Source organism: Felis catus, chromosome D2, assembly GCF_018350175.1.
Source record: "Felis catus isolate Fca126 chromosome D2, F.catus_Fca126_mat1.0, whole genome shotgun sequence".
Lineage (NCBI taxonomy): Eukaryota > Metazoa > Chordata > Mammalia > Carnivora > Felidae > Felis > Felis catus.
In genome coordinates, this window is record NC_058378.1 from 58,704,171 (window position 1) to 58,727,791 (window position 23,621).

Consider the following 23,621-nt stretch of genomic DNA (forward strand, 5'->3'; position numbering starts at 1 on the left):
CTAGCTGGAGCAATGAGGATGCTCTAAAACTGGATCATAGCAATGATTGCACAATTCATTGAATTGTACACTTAAAATGAGTGAATTTTACGGTATATAAATTACACCTGTTTTCCAAGAACAAAGTTTCAGTAGATCTTCATGTGCTGCAGTGTTAAAATCCAGAGGCCTCAGCCTGGTCCTCAAGGCCTTCCTACATGGTCCAGGTGTGACTTGTCATCCAGACTCAGCACACCACACACTGTCTTCTGAGCATGCCCTCTTCACCTGCCTTCCTGCTTTTGCTTGAGCTGTTTCCCCAGGTGCCTCGACCCAGCTCTCAATCCTGGGTCTTCCTCACCTCCCCTTGCAATTGCTACTACAATCAGTCTTTGTATTTCCAATTCTTATTGCTTTGCCTATTAATGTACTTACCTACTATGTGCCTGGTGGGTGTTAGGATATAGTGCAGGCTCACTGACCCCCTGGTCCTGTCATCTCGGATGGCCGACAGCCTCTAGCACAGAGCCTGGCATAGATGCACCCTTGTTAAATGAATGAACGAACAAACCCATTAATGATGTTTCATCTTGCATCCTTCTGCTCTATCTCTAGCAAACTTTCCCAAGGAAGTCCAATGCTTTTATAACCTGTCAGTAAAGACCACTATTCCCTCTTAGATATATCGGGTGAACACTGTATAGCCAGGCCAACCTGGCCCACAAATGGTCCAGAGGGTTGACCCTAGATAAGCATCAAATTCGTAGTGGCATAGGGCTGCCGCCTTACGCCCATTACTAAAATCCCATGGTATCTGATAGGATCCGGACACCCCAGGTGGTGAATCAAGAGAGAAGGCTGCGAAGGCATTACGGATGCTGTCACACATTAGGCCTTTTTTCTAGGACAATACCTACTGTGACAACTGAAGGCTTGGCTTAGTGGCCCTCAGATAAGCCCAAATTGTTCCTCAGTAGAAGAATTCCCCTTTCTCTGGCAAATGTGCCTATAGTTCTTAGGGGACCTCACTCATGCTACACAGATGACTCCTCTTCTAGGAGAGGGATGTACCCTCCCTGCCTGTTTGAACTTTGGGTTGTTGTAAACAAGGAACCCTCTATATATCAGAGCTGAGGTTGGCACTTCTCTGGGATTCCACTTTAAGCACCGGAACACATGTCCTAAAGCCAGAATGCATGCAATGCCTCTCAAAACAACTAGAAGTGGAAGGAGTCTGAGTGTCAGAGGGATATGATATTAAAAAAAAAAAAATTCCAGCTTTAATGAGATATAATTAACATAACATTGTGTACATTTAAGGTATACAATGTGATGATTCGATACATGTATATGTTGCAAAATGATTACCACGATAGGGTCAGTTAACACTTCTATCACCTCACTTATCTTAGTGTGTGTATGTGTGTGTGTGTGTGTTTGTATGTGTGTGCATATGGCGAGAATATTTAAGATCTACTCTCTTTTCAAGTATATAATAGAGTATTGTTAACTACAGTTACTGTGCTGTACATAAGATCTCCTGAACTTATTCATCTTACAGCTGGGAGTTTGTATCCTTTGACCAACATCTCATTTCATCCACTCCCCAACCCCTAGCAACCACCATTCTGTTTCTATGAGCTTGGCTTTTTTAGATTCCATATATAAGTGAGATCATACAGTATTTGTCTTTGACTTATTTCACTTAGCATAATGCACAAGGGTATGATTTTAAGTAAAGTTCAACTCCCTCTTAGGTCATTTGACCTTGGGCAAATTAATTAATTTCTCTAAATTTCAATTTCCTTCTGTATAGGATGGAGAAGAAACAGGTCCTTCCTCATGAGTTGGGTGGATCAGATAAGATAACACACGCAAGGCCTTTTGCACAGTGCCTGGCACACAGTAAGGGCTCCATACATATGATTAGCAGATTAATAGTAGTAGCAGCAGCATTAAGCAATTATTCTGTGCTCAAGACCATGCTAGATGATGGCATACAATTCATTCATTCAACAAATACATACATAAGGCCTTTACCATTAAAGGCTAATGGCTTTACTTATTATTTCTGATATAGAATAAACCCCAGCAAAGACCCCTGCTCATGTGGTGCTTACATTCTAGTGACGTGACAATCAATAGTGGAAAAGGCAGTCCCTGTCCTCAAAGCTATGGCTGAACAAACACAACACTGTGGGGGACATAATGTATGTATTCACTTGGGACCACTGAGCTGGGTCACGTAACAGCTTTGCTGGGTTTGAGAGAGTATGTGGGCACTGAATTAGATCAGAAGGTCCTGTCTCCCACTGTGGCAGGTGTAATAATAGGCCCCCCAAAATGTCCACATTCTAATCCCTAGAAGCTGGGAGTGTGTGATGTTACACGGCAAGGCACAAAGAAGTTTGCAGATGGAATTATGGCTGCTTATCAGCTAATCTTGAGATAGAAGGATTACCTGGCCCAGCCCTGTGTGATCACAAGGGTCCTCAAGAGTGAAAGACGAAGGCAGGAGGGTCAGAGCCACAGTGATGAGATGTGAGAAAGAGGGCAGATTTTAGGCACTTCCTCTTTCCTGGGTTCTCAGTATCCTCACAGTTACCCCCTGCCTGGTCCAAGAAATCTCCACTACTTCACAATTCTACACTGTTTTACAGGGTGCCAACTAGCTCCTTATTTATTCCCCACAACAGGCTGGGGAGGAGGGTACTGTAATTCCCGTTTCAGAGGAGGGATTTTCCCAGGGTCACACAACTAAGTAGTGGAGGAGGGCCTGAACTCAGCACCCTTCAGCGCAGTGAGCCCAACATCCTACTCAACTAGCTCCAGTGAGTACAGATATGCAGCAGAAGTAAGGTCCCACCAGGGACATGTGAGCAAAGAAAGGAGCTCACCAAAACTTGTAAGGGATTGAGGAGGGGTAGAAGGATGTTAACATTAAGTAGGGAGGTGGGCAGCAGTCCTCCTCCTTCTGCTGTCACTCCTCCCTAGACCCTAGACAAGGGAGAGAGGGAGTGAGAAGGAGGGGGAAGAGAGAGAGAGACAGAGCAGAGACAGAGAGAGAAGGCAGAGGTTGTGGGTTTTAAATTTTAAACTTTAAAATTTCTTTCTATCATCCAGCAGTAACTCTGAGCTCCTGCAGGACAGTCTCAATGTCATTTAACCCTGCTTAATAAACATTAGTGGGCTAGACATATAGATGAATCATACATCCAGCGCCATTCAAATCACCAATCACTCTCTGAGATAGATTTGGGGTTTAAGTGTTATGAGAGAGCAGGGCAAAGAGGACCTGGCCAAGCATGGAGAGTAAAGAATATTGGTCCTCAGGACAGACCAAGCTCCTACCAATACTCCTTCCTGGACTGTTCTTCTCACGGCTTGTCACATGGGACCTTCCCCTGATCCTCTCACCTAAAGAGGCCTCTCCCTAGTTAGGCTTGGTCTTAGCTCCTATTTATTTTATTATCTTTTAATTTTATTTCTTAGAGAGAGAGAGAGCATGAGCAGGGTAAGGGGCAATGGGAGGGAGGGAGGGAGGGAGGGAGGGAGGGAGGGAGAGAGAAAATATCTTCAGCAGGCTCCATGCTCAGCACAGAGCCCAACATGGGGCTCAATCCCACGATGCTGGGATCATGACCTGAGCTGAAATCAAGAGTCAGATGCTCAAGTGACTGAGCCACCCACGTGCCCCTAAGGGGACCATTATATCCCATTTACATATATGAGAACCCCTAAAATTTTTTTTATTTAAAAAAAAAATTTTTTTTTTCAACGTTTATTTATTTTTGGGACAGAGAGAGACAGAGCACGAACGGGGGAGGGGCAGAGAGAGAGGGAGACACAGAATCGGAAACAGGCTCCAGGCTCTGAGCCATCAGCCCAGAGCCTGACGCGGGGCTCGAACTCACGGACCGCGAGATCGTGACCTGGCTGAAGTCAGACGCTTAACCGACTGCGCCACCCAGGCGCCCCGAGAACCCCTAAAATTTAAATGATTTTCCCAGATCATATAACTTACATCTGGCAAATCTGGAGATTAAATTCGTTGTCTGACTCCAAAGCTTTCCACAATGCCAGAATGCCTCTGTCATGTTGGCCTGGTTATATCATGACACTGCCTCCAATTTGGCTTCCTGTTTTTAAGGGTACCTTGAAAATAATTCTTTTTTAAAAATGACTTTATATGCTTATGTAAAAATGAAATATGTTTGTTATAAAAATGCAGACAATACAGAAAAGAACAAGGATAAAAATAAGATGGTACCCCCACACCCCATCAGCTGAGAATAACCCCTACTATCAATTGGTAACAGGCAATTCCATTGGGATGACTCTTAAATTAAATTTGCTCTTTCCCTCATCTGCCTCCTCAAACTGGGAAATATTACCACAATTGATCCAATTTATCAGGTCAAAACCTGAGACTCACCTACAATGCCTCTTTTTAAATTTTTTTTTTTTAATTTTTTTTAAACGTTTATTTATTTTTGAGACAGAGAGAGACAGAGCATGAACGGGGGAGGGGCAGAGAGAGAGGGAGACACAGAATCGGAAACAGGCTCCAGGCTCTGAGCCATCGGCCCAGAGCCCGACGCGGGGCTCGAACTCACGGACCGTGAGATCGTGACCTGAGCTGAAGTCGGACGCTTAACCGACTGCGCCACCCAGGAGCCCCATAAATTTTTTTTAAGTTTATTTATTTTGAGAGAGAGAAGGAGAAAGACAGAGTGCAAGCGGGGGAGGGGCAAAGAGAAAGGGAGAGAATTCCAAAGCAGGCTCCAGGCTCTGAGCTGTCAGCACAGAGCCCGAACTCATGAGAGCTCATGAACCATGAGATCATGACTTGAGCCAAAGTTGGACGCTTAACCTACTGAGCCCCCCAGGTGCCCCTCTTTTTATGTTACTCATCATGTCACCAAGTTATACAGACTCCGCTTTAAGATATATCTGGAAACTGACTACTTCTCTCACCTTGACCACTGTCATCCTAGTCCAGGTAACCATACATTTCTAGCTTGAATGATGACAATAGCCTCACCATGTATTTCTTCTTTGGATAATGACAACCGCCTCCTTGAATATTTTCCTGTTTCTATTTTTGCCCCACTAGTTTTATTAACAACATCATAGCCAGAGTTTTTAAAACATAAATCAAATGACTTTCCAACTCAAAATAGTTCAGTAATTTCCCACCATACTTATAGTGACATCAAGGCCTGGTAAGCAACAGTCACAATGTCCTTTCTATTCCTTGGACATACTAAGCTCATTTCTGCCCCAGGGCCTTTTTAGTTGCTCTTTTCCCTGCCTGGAATGCTCTTTCCTAAATCTGTGTGGCTTTTCCCTTTACATCATTTAAGTTCACACTCAAATTCCACCACTTTAGAGAGGCTGGCTCTGACCTTCCTATCCACCTAAACTAGTCCCAGGCTGCTATCTCTTTCCATTCTCTATCCCTTTACTGGACTCTTCTTTGTAATACTTATCATTACCTAGAGGCATATTATGTAATTATTTGTTCCTTTTTTTTGTTTGCTGTATTCACTACTAAGATATAAGCTGCAGGAAGGCAGGATTACTGAGTTGTTTTTTTCACTGCTTTGTCCTCAATGTTTAGAATACTGCTTAGCACATACTAGGTACTCAATAAATGTTTGCTAAAATGAATGAATTCGCAGATAGAAGGATAGATGAATAATTTTCCAAAAAAGGGATCATAGGGTCTTAACAGACTTAACAGAAGAAAAAGAAGTTGAAATAAAGCTGAAGGAATTACTTGCCTTTAGAAAAATATCTCTTTGTAAGATGAAATAAAATGCCAAATAATGGCTCTAAATTAAAAAAAAGCATAGAAATCATTAAGGGATGGTGGTCGTGATGCTGTTATGTTTTTCAACCCCATATTTCATTGTTAGATGGTAACTATTTGGTCCACGTGGTAACAGAGCTTTTTGTTTGTTCATTTATTCATTCCACAAAAATATAGTCAACACTTTGTGTTAAACTCTGGTATGGGGATAGATAGTAAGACAGGTAAGATCCCCACTCTCATGGTGTGTGTGTGTGTGTATGTGTGTGTGTGTGTGTGTGTGTGTGTGTAGAAAATCAATAATAAATACATAATGATGGAGATATTTTCAGATTTTATTTATGAAGAAAATAGTATGTGGTGATAGAGACTGGCCCAAGGTGGGCTAGGGTGAGTTGGGGTGGCTGATTCCATTTGGGGATCAGAGATGGCCTGTGCAAGTGACATTTGATTTGAGCTTTGCATCATCAAAGGAGTCAATCAGGGGACTCTCTGGGGACAGAGAGCAGTCCAGGTAGATGTGGAGCCAGGGCACACACCCAGAGCAGTGAGGGATGGCTGGTCTTGGGACTGGAGAGCCAGTCCAGTGTAGGAGCTTGGAGACCAAGGAGGCCACACATCCAACGGGAGAACAGGAAAGTGGCACACGCTTTATTCGTGTGGCAAGGGGTTCAGATTTTATTCCAAGAGTAAGGAGAAGCCATCAGAAAGCTTTTTTTTTTTTTTTCTTAAGTAGGCTCCACACCCAGCGTGGAGCCCAACAACACGGTGCTTGAACTCACAACACTGAGATCAAGACCTGAACTGAGATCACAAGTCAGATGCTTAATAGACTAAGCCACCCAGGTGCCCCATCCCAAACTTGAAGTGAGTTTTCCCTTCTCCTGAAAGCTCCTTTGCAGTCTAATGACTCCAGATTTCTGTTAGTCACATTATTGGTCATGCTGTAAAATTTATATTCAGCTCTGTGTCCATAACTCTCACAAGTGTTGAGCTGTCGTTTAGATTTAAAATGGTACAATGTTTATCATCATTGTTAAAAAACTGTGGCTCCTCTTTCTCCCTTCCTCCCTCCCCCTGTTTTTTTTCTTCAGAAGAAAAACTAAGTTTATTGTTTCCCATCATTACATATTAAACAACAAATTTGTGGAGACAAAAAAAAAAAGACCTCAACAGAAATGCAATTTAAACCTGATAAAAGTTATTCTTTCCATGTTATTAGGTTGATACCTTTCCAAAATGTATTTGTCCAAAATAAGTTTTGTTTACTGGTCAAAACCTGCCATAAAAATCAAGGCTGTCAGTGTCTTTTCTATTCCACAGGTCTTGATAATAGAGTCCTCATAAAAAGCCATGTACTCTCCAAGCTTTAGGCTGTGCTGATGCCTGGACAGACATTCCAGCCACCAAGAAGGAGCCCACTTTCTTCCTTTAAAAGCAAACTTCCCACTCTCACACACGGCCAGTGAGAATGGATAACCGGAATGTGGTTTATACATATTCAGCAATAAACAGGAATGAAGTACTCGTACATGCTGTAACACGGATGAACCTTTTAACCATTATGCTAAATGAAGGAAGCCAGTCACCAAAAACCTAATTATTGCATGATTCCACTTGCATGTGGTGTATGCATGATAAATAAAGCTGCTGAGAAAATAAAAATAAAAACGAAAACAAACTTCCTAGGTTTACACCATGGCTTCCACTTACATTTCACAGGCCAGAAGGCAGTCACATAGTCGTGCCTACATGGAAGGGAAGCTGGTACATGTAGTTTTTGTCCCAGACAGCCATAAGCCCAGCTAAAAATCAGTTCTGTTACAATAAAAAGAGAGGACAGATACTGCAGAACATTTGATCATCTCTGATCCACCTTAGACCTTGGCATGCTACCCATGGAGGGTCACTGGATGCACTCCCCAGGAACACGACACTTCATTTTAGGTAAATTGATCTCCTTCTCAGAGTCTGTGCAGGAATGTGTTGGCTTTGTGTACTCACATATTCTAGATCAAAATTAATTTCATCTGGCAGTCATTCTTTACAGTTTTGTTCTGTAACATGTTCCTTATTTATTGAAGGTAGAAGTTTCTTTTTTTTTTTTTTAATTTTTTTTCAACATTTTTAATTTATTTTTGGGACAGAGAGAGACAGAGCATGAACGGGGGAGGGGCAGACAGAGAGGGAGACACAGAATCGGAAACAGGCTCCAGGCTCCGAACCATCAGCCTAGAGCCTGATGCAGGGCTCGAACTCACGGACCGCGAGATCGTGACCTGGCTGAAGTCAGACGCTTAACTGACTGCGCCACCCAGGCGCCCCAGGTAGAAGTTTCTTTTTAACTCTTTGCTATTTTATTTTGTTTTCAGTTGGTTTCAAGAGTTAGAGGTGAACCCAAAATGCCCTTTTCCTACTATCTTTAACTCCAGTTTTTCAGGATAAATACTCTTGAATTCATTTTCTTCTAAATGCAGCCCTTTCAGGATTTTGCAGAAGGTAAAAATCCTCTGGGGTTTCCTCTAGTTTTTGAATCTAGCCCCAACCTCCAGTGCTGGATTTCTGTGCTCCCTAGACAGGCTGGCTGCTCTCCTCCAGGTAAACTCCCCAGACCTCACCCCAACGCCGTCGGCTCCAGTCATGTCTCACTTTTAGATAAAGGTTTGGTGTAAACTATGGAGTGCTATGTATACGTTGGGTGTATTGATTAATTTCTTATCTCCTTGACTAGGATGCTTTCCCTTTTTGCTTGTTCCTCAGGGACCTCAAATGCAACCCCTTCGAATCTAAACACAGCGTCTCTTAGCCGCTCCTCTTGGGAAACGGCACCACCTGTTGCCCAAGTCAAAAACATGGGAACTGTTGTAAGTTCTCCCTTCTCACCCATTTCCCAAATGTCCTCACTCCCTAAGCCCTCTCCGTTCTCTTTCTCAACCATCCTCACAGCTGCCCCATGCTCTTCACCTCTACCGCCATTGTCTCAGTTCTGTTCTCATTCATCCTGGACTGGATCTGCCTTCCTGCCTCGGACTCAACCTCCTCCCACTGCATGTGTCACACTGCAGCCAGCGACATTTTTCTTGGCGCAAACCACACCTTGTCTCCTGTTCGCCCCTCCCGTCACTGTTCAGATCCTTTTTTGGTTCTCCACTCTTCCTCAGTTAGGTTCAAGCTCTTTCCCTGGCAACCAGGCTCTCTATGGCCTTGTGTTTACTGCCTGTCCCACATCAGATCTTCTCTCTTCCCCAACACCTTTCCTTCCTGCCAGCCATACCAAACAACCCACAATCCTTCAAAGCCTCTGCATGTTTCCCCCCAGTCTCTAAAAATTATGGTAAGATACACCAACAGAAAAGAGGTTTGATACCTTCTCTCTCTCCACTTGGAAGCTATCTGCCTCCTATTTGTGTTTCAAATCTAAGTTTAGGCATCATTTTCTCTAAATCTTTCCTTTCACTCACTCCTAGTCTGATTCAGTGTCCTTCCCTTTGTTTCATAAAACTCTGTGCACACTTCTCTACATAGTATTATGCTGTAATTGTTGGCTTACTTGTTTGTCTTCCCTGATTAAAATATAAGGTCCTTAAGCCCAGAGGCAATATCTTGTTTCAGGATTCCCAGTCCCTAGCCTATACGTGAATTATAGAACAGAATTAAACAAATGTTGACAAGCAATAACAAATAATGAACTACCTCCTCTGCATTTACATTTTGTTGACTTTAGAACAGGGCAGGAAATGACTAAGTGGAATTTCAGAAAACCAGGCTCTTCCATATGCCCCCACGAACCCTAATTCCAACAGGGCAATCATTGGTTCAGTGACATGTTGACTCAGATTGCCCTCCAGCCAGTGGAAAGCATGCAAAGCATGGACTCTGAATCTGTTCTGTGTACCAGTATTGCCTAATTTGTCAATAGCTTGTACCTGTGTAATCCTTATCCTTGTTGGAGTAAAGTGGTTCTGAGTTTGAAAAAAACTAATGTAATGTGTGTTTACTGATATGACATCATATCAGGTATCACGGTATCAGGCGGAAGGTTAACTGAAAAAAATGAAGCCTGATTCTAAGTGATCTGGTCATCTGGGATGAAGGGACTAATGTACATCAGACTTTGAGCAACGGACCATGGGTCCAAAAGTAGTAGGGGGCAACTATATTTATATGTGCTCTTATTTCACATTTTAATGTCTCTGAAACTAGATGTATCTTCAAACAGATGGCATCTTAAATTCAGAGAAATACAGTATTACAGTGAGAAGTATGAGAGACCCAATGCCACTATTATACCAGAGAAATATAATAACAAGTATTAATTGGTTGAATAGTGCCTAAGCTTGGAATTTCACACGAGTCCAGGAAACAGAATGGGAAAAAGCAATGAATGGTTTACAAAGAATGTCTAAAAACTGGGGCACCTGGGTGGTTCAGTTGGTTAGGCATCTCACTTTTGATTTCAGCTCAGGTCATGATCTCATGCTTCGGAAGTTCAAGGCCTGCATTGGGCTCTGTGCTGACAGCACTGAGCCTGCTCCCCTCTTTTCTGCCCCTACCCCACACTCTCTCTCTCAAAATAAATAAATAAACTTAAAAAAAAGAATGTCTAAAAACTTAAATTTGGATTGACTATGGGAGAATTTTCAGTGACTTGAGAGTAAAAAACCATCACATATGAGCTCCTTCTAATTGTCAGAGAAAATACATACGTTTCATTCATCCTCAGTCTCCTAACCTTGGAAGGTAGGTGTTATCAATTCCACTTTTTATATGAAGATCAAGAAACTCTGGTCCTGCCCCAAGTCACACAGCTAGAAAATGTCACAAATGATCAGATTTGAAAACCTGTTATTAGCTCTGTTCTATTCTATGCTCCCTCCTGAAGTAAGCACTAATGCTAAAGATAAAAAATTGTCATCTAAGACTGCAAGAAAATTTTTTTCAGTTTGAGCAACTGGAGCATCACTGAAGATCAACAGATCCCTTCCATGTTAGAAACTAACAGGGAACGAAAGTAGGAAGGAGAGGCCTGAGCAAGCTTCTTGAGTGTGGCTTATAAGAGCCCTGAGAATGGAAATTCATGAGAGATATTTCATCCCAAACAATCATAAATATAAAGTTAAGTCCAGCTTCAGGAAAAATTCAGAACTAGAAATGATCACTCTGAATCTAACTTTTGGATCTAATTATGTAAAAGTCTCGGGATTTAAAATTTGACATCACTAAGGCTGAAGGTATTTTGCCCTAAATCCTTCTTGTTGTGATTGCAAATGTGTAGAAATACCTACTATTTACCTGACAAGACCTATGCGTGAAATCAAATCCTCCTCATACATCAACATCAGCCTGTCTAGCCTGAGTTCACCAAGGCCCCTTGGAAACTCTAGACTGGACTGTTGACTGACTCCCTGTAAGTAGCCCAATTCCTTCCAGTTCTGGTTGGTGCCTGGTACTAGGAAATTTCCCTTCTTCTTACTGGCCTGTTTCAATCCCATACTTCTGACGTTCCCGCATGCCTTCTGCTGGGATATTGTCTTGAACCTGAGTCTTGACACTGCATATCCTGAGGCAGGGTTTAGAAGACACCTATGAGCCATGAAGTACTTTCCAGTCATCATGCTTCTATTTTATCAGGACAATTTGTTCTAATTATAATTTGGGGCTTGTATATATATATTCTTTCTTTTAAAGAAGTTTTATTAAGATATAATTCACATACTATAAAATTCATCCATTTAAGTGTACAGCTCAGTGGTTTTTAGAAAACAGTTGTGCAGCCATCACTGCAGTTTAATTTTAGAATATTATCATCAGCTCACCCCCAGCCCCCAAAACTCTGTGCTCATTTGCTGTCACTTTCCAGACCTAAGCAACCACGACTCTGCTTTCTGTCTCTATTGATTTGCCTGTTCTGGACATTTCATATAAATGGGATCATACAATATGTAATCTTTTGTGTCTGGCTTCTTTTATTTAGCATGTTTTCAAGGTTTATCCACATTGTAGCATGTATTCATTCCCTTTTTATGGCCAGATAATATTCCATCGTATGGCTATTCCATTTTGTTTATCCATTCACCAGTTGATAGACATTTGGGTTGTTTCTACTTTTTGGCTATTATGAACAATGCTACTATGAATACTCTTGTACAGGTTTTTGTGTGGACATAGGTTTTATTTGTTCTGGGTATATATACCTTGGAGCAAAATTGTTGGTCATATGGTAATCTTATGCTTAGCATTTTGAGGAACTGCCAAGCTGTTTTCCAAAGTGGCTGCACCATTTTACATTCTCACCAGAAATTCATAAAGATCCTAGCTTCTCCATATTATTTAAGTACTTGTTCTTATCCGTCTTTATTTTAGCCATCACAGTGGGTGTAAAGTGGTATCCCATTGTGGCTTTGCTTTGCATTTCTCTGGTAACTAGTGATCTTAATGAATTTTTCATTTGTTTATTGGTCATTCATATATCTTCTTTGTAGAAATGTTCAAGCCCTTTGCCCATTTTTGAAATTGGGTTGTCTTTATTGCTGACTTACCAGAGTTCTTTATATATTCTGGGTACAAGTTCCATATCAGATATGGTTTGCAAATATCTTTTCCCATTCTGTGGGTTATCTTTTCACTTTTTTGATGCTGCCCTTTGAAGCACAAAGGTTTAAAATTTTGATGATGTCTAGATTATCTTTTTGTTGTTATTTGTGCTCTTGGTGTCATTTCAAGAACTATTGCCTAACTCAAGGTCATGATTTCCTCCTATTTTTCTTCTAAGAGTTTTATAGTTTTAACTCTTACATTAGGTCTATGAGCCACTTGGGAGTTAATTTCTGTGTATGGTTTAAGGAAGAGGTCCAACTTCATTCTTTTGCATGTGAATATCCAGTTATCCCAGCCCCATTTGTGGAAATGACTATTCTTTCCCTATTAAGTTGTCTTGATACCCTTATTGAAAATCAATGGACTATGTGAGGTTTCATTTCTGGATCCATTTCTGTATCTTCAATCTATATGTCTATCTGTATGCCGGAGTCACACAGTATTAATTACTGTAGTTTTGTGGGTTTTTTCCCCCAAGTATAATTGTGTTTTAATAAAGAGAATTACAAAGGATGGAAAAATCAGCTCAGAAAGTCCAATTACTTCTTTTTTTTCAATGTTTATTTTTGAGGGAGGGAGGGAGGGAGGGAGGGAGGGGGAGAATGCAAATGGGGGAGGAGTAGAGAGAGGAGAACAGAGGATACAAAGCAGGCTCCGTGCTGACAGCAGCAAGCCTGATGTGGGGCTCAACTCACGAACTGCAAGATCATGACCTGAGCCGAAGTCGCACACTCAGCTGACTGAGCCACCCAGGCACTTCCCAGTTACTTCTTTTAATAGATCGATTTTTGGACAGAGTAACATCAATTTTAAATACTATTACATAAAGCATGATGGAGAAAAGAAATTTTGCTTTATAATTAGAAAACTCACAATAAAACTTGCCACACGAAACAAAAACAAAAACAAGCCATTTTGAAAATAAACAGTCCATGCCAAGCTAGTATAAAATGAAACCAGAAGTCTTCAAAAAGAAAAAAAAAAATTCTTCCTTCCTTCTCTCTCCTTTTTATGGTTTCTGAAATTGGTGAAACTCTAATTCAAAGGTTGCTGAGCTGTTCTGATTTGGCTCCTTTGGTATTTGTTTTTTCACTAGTCTTGTCCTTGGATTTCTCTTCTTTCGTAACATCTACTTTTTTTTTGCCCTCAGTTTCCTTCTTGTCTTCTTTGCTTCTAGCTTTCTTTACTTTTTCTTTATGATAGCATTTCTACAATCTCCTTTTCCTTCATCCTCAGAACTGAGAATCCCTCACACAAGCTATCTATCAGATGTTCAAATAGAAATTCTCTTATCTGAATCTTCTCCATCTTCGTCTTCACTGTCTTCCTGAACAGCATCTTCTGGAATAGTTTGAATCTGGATGCCACATGCATGAGGTAGCATGTGTAAATTTTTGAATAAATGCTGTTTTATCTTTTCCATAAATTCTGTGGTGTTCTGGTTTGTCATGTTTGAAGAACTAATACGCAGTTTGAAGACTGGTCCAAAATATTCAAAGTAATCATTATGTGGCAATTCACTGGAAACTTCACAATTATGGGTGGGCTGCAGTCTTACATGTTCAATATCAAGCAACATTAGATTGTCTATCCACCCCCCATCCCAAGCATCAGTTAATGGTAAATTGAAAGTTTTTACAACTGCTACACATTTAGCATGACCTTTGACCATCAGATTGAAGCAACCAAGTCTCATCAGTGAGTCTACACCACACTGTAACTATAGCACTAGGCTGATACATCTCCATCACTTTTGAGATAATAAGCTTACATAGCTGCCCATCTGACTCATCATCTATACCGTCTCTTACTGGAAAATTGACAAGAGTATTTGCCTTTTCTTGCACCAACGTCCCTCAAGTCTCCTGTTCCAGGTAAGTGTTCCCCATATTTATGGAAAGATACAGTCATTATATGGTCTGTTACATAAAAAGCTTCTTGAGCACCATCACCATGATGAATATCAGTAATATATGACTCTCTGGTGATACTTCAGTAATTCAAGGGTGGCAAGTACAGTATCATTAACATAACAGAATCCTAATTCTTCGGATTTCTTAGCATGATGTAATCCTCCAGCCCAGTTAACAGCCATATCGGTTTGAGGTTTGTTTGACTTCAAAGCCCCAAGTACTAGTTGAAAGCTGACAAAACTCAGAGTCCATGAAACTCTGGGCAATTGTCTCCATCACTAAATTTCTGCATCTGCTTACGATACTCAGACATATTCATGTTACCTGATCTTATTGAATGCAGACATTTGAGATACTCATCACTGTGGTATTTTGTCATTTCTTCAGCCGTGGTTTTATGGGAACTGTATATTTTCATTTTTCTATATAACCCATAAGTTCACAGCAAGTTATGGGTCATGAGGATTCTATGAGATTTCATAGGCTGACCCTCTCCATAATAATAATTTCCAATGTCACCATCTTGGTAGTAGACTTTCTTCTTGCCACCTTCCTAATAGGAGGCCATGTACTCCCAGGCCACAGCTGGCTCCCAGCTCTGGCTCCTCCTCTCCCTCTGGTGCTGTGGCCTCAACCCAACTCAGGGTTGGCAGTGCGGGAGAGAAGGGCAGGCTGAAAGGTGGAGAGAAGAGGGTGACAGGAGAGCTCAAGAGCACTTAGTGTATATAGTAAAATATTGACAGTGATTATCTCTGTAGGGTAACATTTTTATTTTTTTGGTTTGCTTTTCTGCATTTTCCATTTTTTATGTTGAACACTTATCATTGTAATTAGAAGCAAAACATATCAACTGTTATTTTTGAAACTACCAATAAAATGATTGGATAGGATAACAAGGAAAAAAAAATGTGTGCTGACCAATCCTAAGTTGTCTGTATGACCTTATGGGGAATCATAACTGGGAGCCAGCCAATCAGCTCCTGCACAGAGGCAAGGATATGTGGGGCTCTGAATTTCAGAGGGGAAGAAAGAAGATAAAGTGACCAAGATCTTTTCGATGGCCCCTGGCTTCAGGAATCAGAAAATTAATAATGGTTAACAGTTTGCAAAAAACAGAAATGGGTACATTTTGTTTTGTTAAAGTCTGTAGTACAAAGGGGAGATCAACAGACAAAAGTATGCAAAAACAAATTCCTTGGTCAGCTGGTGATATATGACACCTGAATTGGACTTTCTTTGGTTTCTTTAAAAACTTGCATTGGGGGCACCTGGGTGGCTTAGTGGGTTAAGCATCTGACTCTCAGGTCAGGTCATGATCTCACAGTTCATGGGTTTGAGCCTGTGTAGGGCTCTGTGTGTGCTGTTGGCGTGGAGCATGCTTGGGATTCTCTCTCTCCCTCTCTCTGCCCCTCCCCCACTTGTGCTTTCGCACTCGCTCTCTCTCTCAAAATAAACAAACAGTAAACAAAAAACCATGCATTATACTCAATTACCAAACACAAAATAGTTCCTGGATGACTTACCTGATCTTACTGGTGTACGAACTTAAATGGTTTCATCCAGATTTGGAGAATTGTAACAATTTGATTTGACTGACTTGGTTATCACCAGTGCATTACTTATTTATGCCATAAACTCAGTGAAGCTAACAATTGTCCAGAATGTGCATGTGTAGGACTTGGGTAGATTTATTTGTAGTAACCAAGGGAAAAAGGCACAAAGTATTGTTTACCTGAAGCTGCTATTTTTATCCAAAAAGTGTCCTGGATCAAACTTCTCTGGGTTGGGAAACTCCTTGCAATTGAAAAAGACCAAAGACAGTAATGCAATACAGTAGTACCCTGGAACCAAGAAATGGAGAGTGAAATGGTACTTTATCACATTTCCCCTTGGTTCATAAAAAAACTAACACTCTTAATTACAGTGGATTGAAAAGGCCTGAGCACTCTTAAACTTGTCTAATGAGTGATCTTCTAGAGTTATGGCTATTTTACACACTCATACATTATCTTTTTTTTTTTTTTTTTTAATTTACATCCAAGTTAGTTACCATATAGTGCCACAGTGATTTCAGGAGATTTCTTAATGCCCTTTACCCATTTAGCCCATTCCCCCCCCCCCCCCCACAATCCCTCCAGTAACCATGTTTTGTTCTCCATGTTGAAGAGTCTCTTATGTTTTGTCCCCCTCCCTGTTTTTATATTATTTTTGCTTCCCTTCTCTTGTGCCATCTGTTCTGTGTCTTAAAGTCCTCATATGAGTGAAGTCATATGATATTTTCATACATTATCTTTTACTGAGTAATAAGATTGTGCTCAGTGGGAAGAGCAACGTCATGGTCAATGTGCAATGATTAATTGTTGAAAAACCAGGGTTTGCAACCCACATTGTCTAGATGTGAACTTTACTGGAATTGCTGCCTCAAGTCTGAAGCTTACATATCACAATTTTTTCTTTCTGAATTCAGATGTGAATGGAAGAAAATGAGACATGAAATTTTATGAATCAAGCCCACTTCCCTCACTTGTAAAATGGGGTGGGGTAACCAAAACAACACACTTTCTTCCTCTTGTGAAAAGGTTTTTATGAAGATTAAATGACAAAATATAATGATAGCCACAATTTATACTGGACCCATCACATTTACCTGACACTGTGCTTAGCTGTTTAGAAATCTCATTTACTTTTCACTTCAGCCACGTCCAGTAGGCTCTTTGTTCACAAGTGTAAATGAGGCAACTGACATTCAGAAAGGAAAAATAATTTGAGGTTAGACTTTTAGCAAGAGGCACAATTAGAATTTCACCCAAATTCTGATTATAAAGTACTGCTATTTAAGTGAAGGCTTTCTTTTACCATTTTTACTTTATTTTGTTTTTCCTTAAACATTATTTTATGATTACTGGAGTAGGCGTTACAGGCACATGGTATAAAATACAAAAAAAATATACAAAAGGGTATAAAGTGGAAATGAATCTCTCTTCCTATACTCTTCTGGTTTCCTTCTTGATGTAATCACTGTTACTCACTTATGATATATCCTTTGGGAGATAACTTATAGATTAAAAAAACAAAAAGACACACACATACACATCCCCATTTTCACACAGCAGCATCCTATGGCATTCTGATGCTTGCTTAGTATCCTACTTTATTAAAATAAGGGAACTGTAAAAAAAAATCTTTTTAAATGAACATTCAGGGATATTCCAGTCTTTAAATATCACAAATATTGCTATGATGAATATTCTTATTTGGGGGGAATTACTCATGAAGGATAAATTCCTAGCAGTAAAAGTGTGTATTTGTTTGAGCCACCAAGAATACATTTCCATGTAAACCCCCCCATGTGAGGTAGGGGTATTTTTTCCAACTCCCCCAGAGTTTTCTAACCTCCATTGAATAATCCATGTTTTCCCTCTAGGTTACAAGCTTTCGAAAAGGCACCTTTATCATGTACTAAGTTTCCATATATAATTCATTTCTATACTTTGACTAAAGAAGCTACAGTACACTACTTCAATAACTGTGATTTTTTACTTTAATATTAGGTAGGGCTGTTGTGACTGTTCTTTTAGATTTTTCCCTATCAAATTTGGGATGTTAGTTTAGATCAAAAAAATATCTGGTTGATATTTTTTATTGAGATCTCATAAATGTATAAATTTGATTTTGGGATAATTGCTATTTCTTCCTTCCCATAGAGTAAGTTAATTTATTATTATACTTCTCTTTAACAGTTTAATGTTTTTCTATAAATCTTGAGATTTCTTGTTTATTCCTAAGTATTTTATCCTTGTTTTTATTTATTTTTTAAATGTTTATTTATTTTTGAGGGGGATGCAGAGAGAGAGAGAGAGAGAGAGAGAGAGAGAGAGAGAGAGAGAGAGAGAGAAAATCCCAAGAAGGCTCCATGCTGTCAGCACAGAGCCTGACACAGGGCTAGAACTCACAAACCACAAGATCTTTACCTGAGCTGAAATCAAGAGTTGAATGTTCAACTGACTGAGCCACCCAGGCTCCCCATCCTTGTTTTTATTATTAAAAACTTGCCTTCATTATGTTTATTTATTTAGGTTTTATTTTAAATAGGGCAGCAATTTTTTAAAATAATAAATTTGTATCTAACCAATGAATAATTCTATTTTTGCAATCATGTTCAGATAATTTTCTTGTATTTCCCAGGTACAATTATATCATCTACAAATTTGCCTCCTTAAATTTTTTTATCTTGTTCCCTTTTTCTACTTCTAGTAATGGTAGATAGACATGTTTTATTCTTGATATTAATGGGCATCCTTTTATAAAGTATTTTATCAATTAGCATGATTTGAGAAATATGTTTTCTCTGGCTAAAGAGGTATTCATCTATTCCCATTTTACTAAGGACTTAAAAAATTTTAAATGGGTATTAAATATCAAAAGCATTTTCTGTGCAAGTGAGACCATCATGTGATTGCCTCCTAAATTCTATTTACGTGGTGAATTTTACTAAACTAGATTTCCTGGTGTTAGACCATTCCTGTGTTCCTAATTATCCCCACTTGGTGGTGGTGTAGTGTTTTTAATGTGATGCTAAATTATGTGTTGATATTTTTAAGATCGGTAGCTGTTTCTGTTTTGTAGTGTTTTGGTCATGCTTGCCACCTTTTCTTCCTCTTCTATTCTTTGGAACTGTTTAAATGTAAAACCCAACCCCTTGGGGCACCTAGGTGGCTCAGTTGGTTAAGCGTCTGACTCTGGTTTCAGCTCAGGTCACGGTCTCAGTTTGAGAGTTCAAGCCCTGCGTCAGGCTCCTCGCTAACAGCGCTGTTAGTGCGGAGCCTGCTTGGGATTCTCTTTCTGCCCTTCCTCTGCTCACTCTCTCAAAATAAACAAACTTAAAAAAACAAACAAACAACAACCCAACACCTGTTAATCACTACAGAAAACTGACTACATCCTCAGTGTGCATGTAAATGTTTTGGTAAATGTCAAGTGATCTATAAATATTAACTGTTAGAGGTAGCAATATCCCAAATGTCATGGCATGTGAAGTCTGGGGAGAGAATTTGGGTTGAAGGTTGACACTTGGCTTGATTATCTTAGAGCTGCAGACACATTTTCTGTCTCTTCTTCCTTTTTTAAATCCATCATGAAAAATCAGATTCCAGTTCCCATGTGATTCCCATTACTAGAAATCACTGCTCCCTTAATACATTCTGTATGAGAGTGGAAGGGGACCCTGGAAACCCCAGATCAGCCTCCCCGACTCTAGGAAGGGAGAAATGCACCCCAACAATTACCATGCACAAATCATTATGCTAGGTGTCTAAACATATGCTGCTGAACCCACTGAAGAATGCTGTAAGGATGTATAAACAGGCTCAGAGATGTTAGGTAACTTCCCGTGGTTACACATTAAGTCCTGACATAGACACTCTACCCTAATCTCTATGTCCTTTTTCCTCCACTACTCCCTTTCTTGCATTTCACATTCACCCTTTTGTTCTCTCATGAGACAAAACTCACCAATGCCTATGGGCCAGGTCCGAGCAATAGATACCACTCCAAAGAAGAGCAGAATCATGGTCCCTACCCCGAAGAGCTAAACACTTGTGAGAACAGACATGAAACAGGTAATGGGAGATATGTGAAATAGTACAAAGACAGAAATGTGGAATGCTGACCTGAGCCAGCAGTTGACCTTTCTGAAGACATGAAGACTCACCAGGAGTTAGCAAAGGAAAATTAGAGCTATATGTAAGGGGGAAAAATGAGCCAGGTGGATGCAACAATATATGCAAAGGGGCAGAGAGAAAGCACATTTAAGGACCCAGGCTGGAGAGGTCAGTGGGAGCCAGATGACAAAGAGCCTTGTATGCACACATCTGGGATTTATTAATCCCAAAGCAACGAGAAGCCACAAATTCTAATTCACAAAATCCCTTCCTCCCAGCAAGAGGCAGAAATCACTTAGTTCTAAATCACTTCATCTTAATACGTAACACTTAACACCTGAATTAGGTAAACTCCCTTGGTCTGCAGCAGCAGATGTAGGTTACCATGGGGTTGGATTCCACCGGAACCCAAGTAAAGGGCTGCTTCCCCAAAACTCCCCCTTACTGAGCCCCACTGCCCCAACATCACTGTGAAATTGTTCCCTATTAGGGAACGGTGAGAGCTTGGAAAGAGCAGGTCCAACCCTGGCTTGTGGACTAACACCTGAATTAGTGAAGTCAGTTCTAGTTTGTACAATTTGCCCTTCCTCCTCCTCAGTACAATTGTCTCTTCCCTTCCTCCCTTCTTAGACTCACTCAGAAAGGGCATGACGTTCCAGCCTCCCTTTCCTCTTCAGCTGCTGGCCATATCCCACCAAGAATCAGAACATTCCTTGTTACATTCTGTGAGTCAGGAAGAGCAGAAACCCTGCTCTCAAGATTCTTCTACCCAGGAAACAGTATTCTGAGAAGAGTGTAAGAAAAGCCTCTACAGTTGAGTTAAGCTAGTAAATAAACTGGCTACCTAGTTGAAATGGGCAAGACAGCCTTAGGGGCATGTGAAGACAACAGACAAGAACGGAGACATAAGGAAAAAATACAAATCACTGATAGTAAAATAATTTTATTTAGTTTCTTTTTTAAAAAAGGTAGCATTTCACATATAAATTTAGACTTCAAGATTACAGTGTGTATTTGCCAAAAGGAACATCCCTGCAGGAGGGATAGACTTAGAGCCTGAGCGAGCGCTGGGAAGCACACTCCAGGGAGAGTTTAAGTGGAAGTAGTTTCTTTACAACTTCACAAAGCTAGTTCCCTGTTCCTCAACTCTGCCACCGGGGGGGTTGTAAGAAAACCCACATCCAACACTTCGGGGCAACGGCTTTTAGCTTATGGGAATAGGAAACATCTCTAGGAATGAAAGCACAAAGGTCAATGACCCAAATTTCCCACAATAATCATTACCTATCTGCAGCAACAATACATGACAGGTGAAGAGTTTATTCTATTTCAAAGGTTCTTTGAAGGAGAGCTAGAGAACATAAAGAGAGTGTATGTAATAAGCAAAAATGAAAAAAGGATTCTCTCCATATTACAAATGCCTCTCTAGTATAAGGCCCAGGGAAAAGCTCCACTCAAATCTGGGATTCCTTCCCCACAGAAAGTGTTTGGCACAACCCACAAGCTGTCATGAGACTGACAGGACTGACAGCAAAAAGGTTTCTGGAAGTGGTCCCATGACTTTTCTGTCTGGCTTGAACACAGTATTCATGAAAGGTGTCTTAACAAGCTACAAACTCAGGCCTATGTTTGTATGGGGCACACTGTTTCAGGAAAGCTAATCTGAAGGGGAAAAGGCCCAGATGAAACAGGTCTTCCACAGCCACAGGCAAACTCGTAACTCACTCTATCATCCTCTCAAGGGAGATTAAATCCCCTGGCTGCCCAGGAAGTCAGTGGAATCCTGACTTCCTAGGGAGGGTGAGAGCCAGAGAACAACTTTGATTTCAGAATCTCAGAGCCAGGAAAAAAGGAGACAAAGATGACCAGAGATGCTTTCTAAGTTACTCTGTCCCATACTATGTAGGCTCCAGAAGAACAATATTGAGGAGAATCAGTGTGCTAGTAACCACGGCAGCCCTAGGATTCGGCCTTCAGGTAGAGGTACTGGGGCAAATAAATGTACCCCAAATCCAGTTTTACAAATAAAAACTTCCTGCAGTTATGATACAATACTGTGCAGTGAACAGCTGGGAACTGTATGCTGCTCCTATTTCCGGTTAAAGCCCTGTCCCGCTCTTGGCCAGCCAGAGCTGAGAAGTGACACATAAGGAAGGAGTGGCTAAAAGTCAGGCACCTTAGTTACAAATGGCCTGGGGCAGTGATGCAGACAGTCATCATCCAATGGAGAGGAAGCGGGGGCCCCAGAGCTGTGGTTCAAAGCAAAGGTTTCATCTTACCCAGAACTTCAAACCAAGCTCTCTGAGCCTACTAATGCAGTAATAACTAGTGATTAGGAATCCCTGGCTGGGTGGCAAGGTACATATCTCAGCAGGCCACCAACTCAACCATAGGGAAAAAAAAGGTGCAAATAATATCAAGTAAATCATTGCTCAAGTGGAAGATCATTTCCTGGAGAACTTCAGTGGACTAGATGCTAATCACACGGATGAATGCTGGGACTGGACCCCAAAGAAAGCCTGGGCCCCAGGCGTGACTGGTCGTCTTTACACTTACCGCATCCTGACATCTTCTCTGGCCTCTTATGTCTCGAATGGCCAAGCACACATTTCCCCGGGGACCAATGTAAACATTATTCAATAGATGTCAGCTTAGAAAAACACAGCTTGTTATATAATTGATGTCTAACATTCCAGTGCAGGCAGTATCTTAGCATCAGACTTTCCCGGATTTATGAGTACCAGTTCAGAAGGGAACACACACAGGATACTTGATAAACTGTGGCTGAAGACATTTGGGTGCCAGACAGTTGGTTCTACCCTGCAATCAGTTGATAAGCCAGAGCTATCACAGGAGAGGCAGAACAGACAGAGCACAGGTTCTCTGTGAATCTGAAGAGTCATATAACCATTGTTCCCACTTAACCCCTTGGGCCACATCTTGATATGGGAGTACATTTCCACCTCTTGCATCAACCTGTGCTCTCCTTGTTTTGGATGGGGCTCTCTCCAGAGGGTTCAAGAGCCTCCTTAGAGAGGAGAGAGCTTTTTCTTCCAGTCCTAACATCTGAATATTTTGAAGCACAAGAGGAGTCCATGAACATGCTAGGGATGTTGCTGCCAAAGTAGATCTTACTGTTAGAAGCAATGGCCTGGTACCTTTTGAGCTCCAGATATTCCGGGGTCAATTTGTGCTGTGTGGGGGCAAACAAGAGCAAAGGCATCAGGACACTTCAGTGCAATAATCATCCGTCTCTTTCCTTACACACATTTCCCCTACTGCTCTCCTGAACATCACTACTCGACTCTGAGTCATTGCCAATGATCTTCTCTCACTCTGAAGTGTGGCTATCACATTAACAGCTGTATTTTAGACTTGAAGTTCCTTACACAAGCTCCTGTCCTAATGTAGAGAGAAGTTGTTCATTAAAAAAAAAAAAGATTGAGGAGATGGGTTTGGGGAACAATGGTAACTAACATTTCTATAGTGACTTGGGGCCTGAAAAATGCCTTCATATATACTTTTATATTTCATCTAGCTAAGTTCCACCTAGAATTAGTCTGGAATCTCTGCAGGTTCTCTTAAGAGGACAGGTCAATGGATGAGAATGGCAGAGCTTCAAAGGGGCTAGGCTCATATCCTTATAATCAACCATTT

General features: G+C 40.9%; 1 protein-coding gene and 1 pseudogene across 12 annotated transcripts in view; both read right to left on the reverse strand.

Annotated features, from left to right (window-relative positions):
* ERLIN1 (ER lipid raft associated 1) overlaps nt 1-23,621 on the reverse strand; it is a 67,132-nt gene that overhangs the window by 10,224 nt on the left and 33,287 nt on the right. For 6 of the 12 annotated variants that reach the window (XM_011287475.4, XM_045040557.1, XM_045040558.1 and 3 more), the window contains one exon: nt 20,892-23,157. In XM_011287475.4, the coding sequence (XP_011285777.1) occupies nt 22,936-23,157 (222 nt within the window). In that variant the 3' untranslated portion in view covers nt 20,892-22,935. Of the gene's footprint in view, nt 1-414; nt 525-4,003; nt 4,135-13,144; nt 14,977-16,036; nt 16,146-16,951; nt 17,044-20,891; nt 23,158-23,621 lie in introns of those variants that run through there. The other 6 variants (XM_019813699.2, XM_019813700.2, XR_002146577.2 and 3 more) reach the window with 5 other exon arrangements.
* LOC101095379 lies at nt 13,145-14,872 on the reverse strand (annotated as a pseudogene).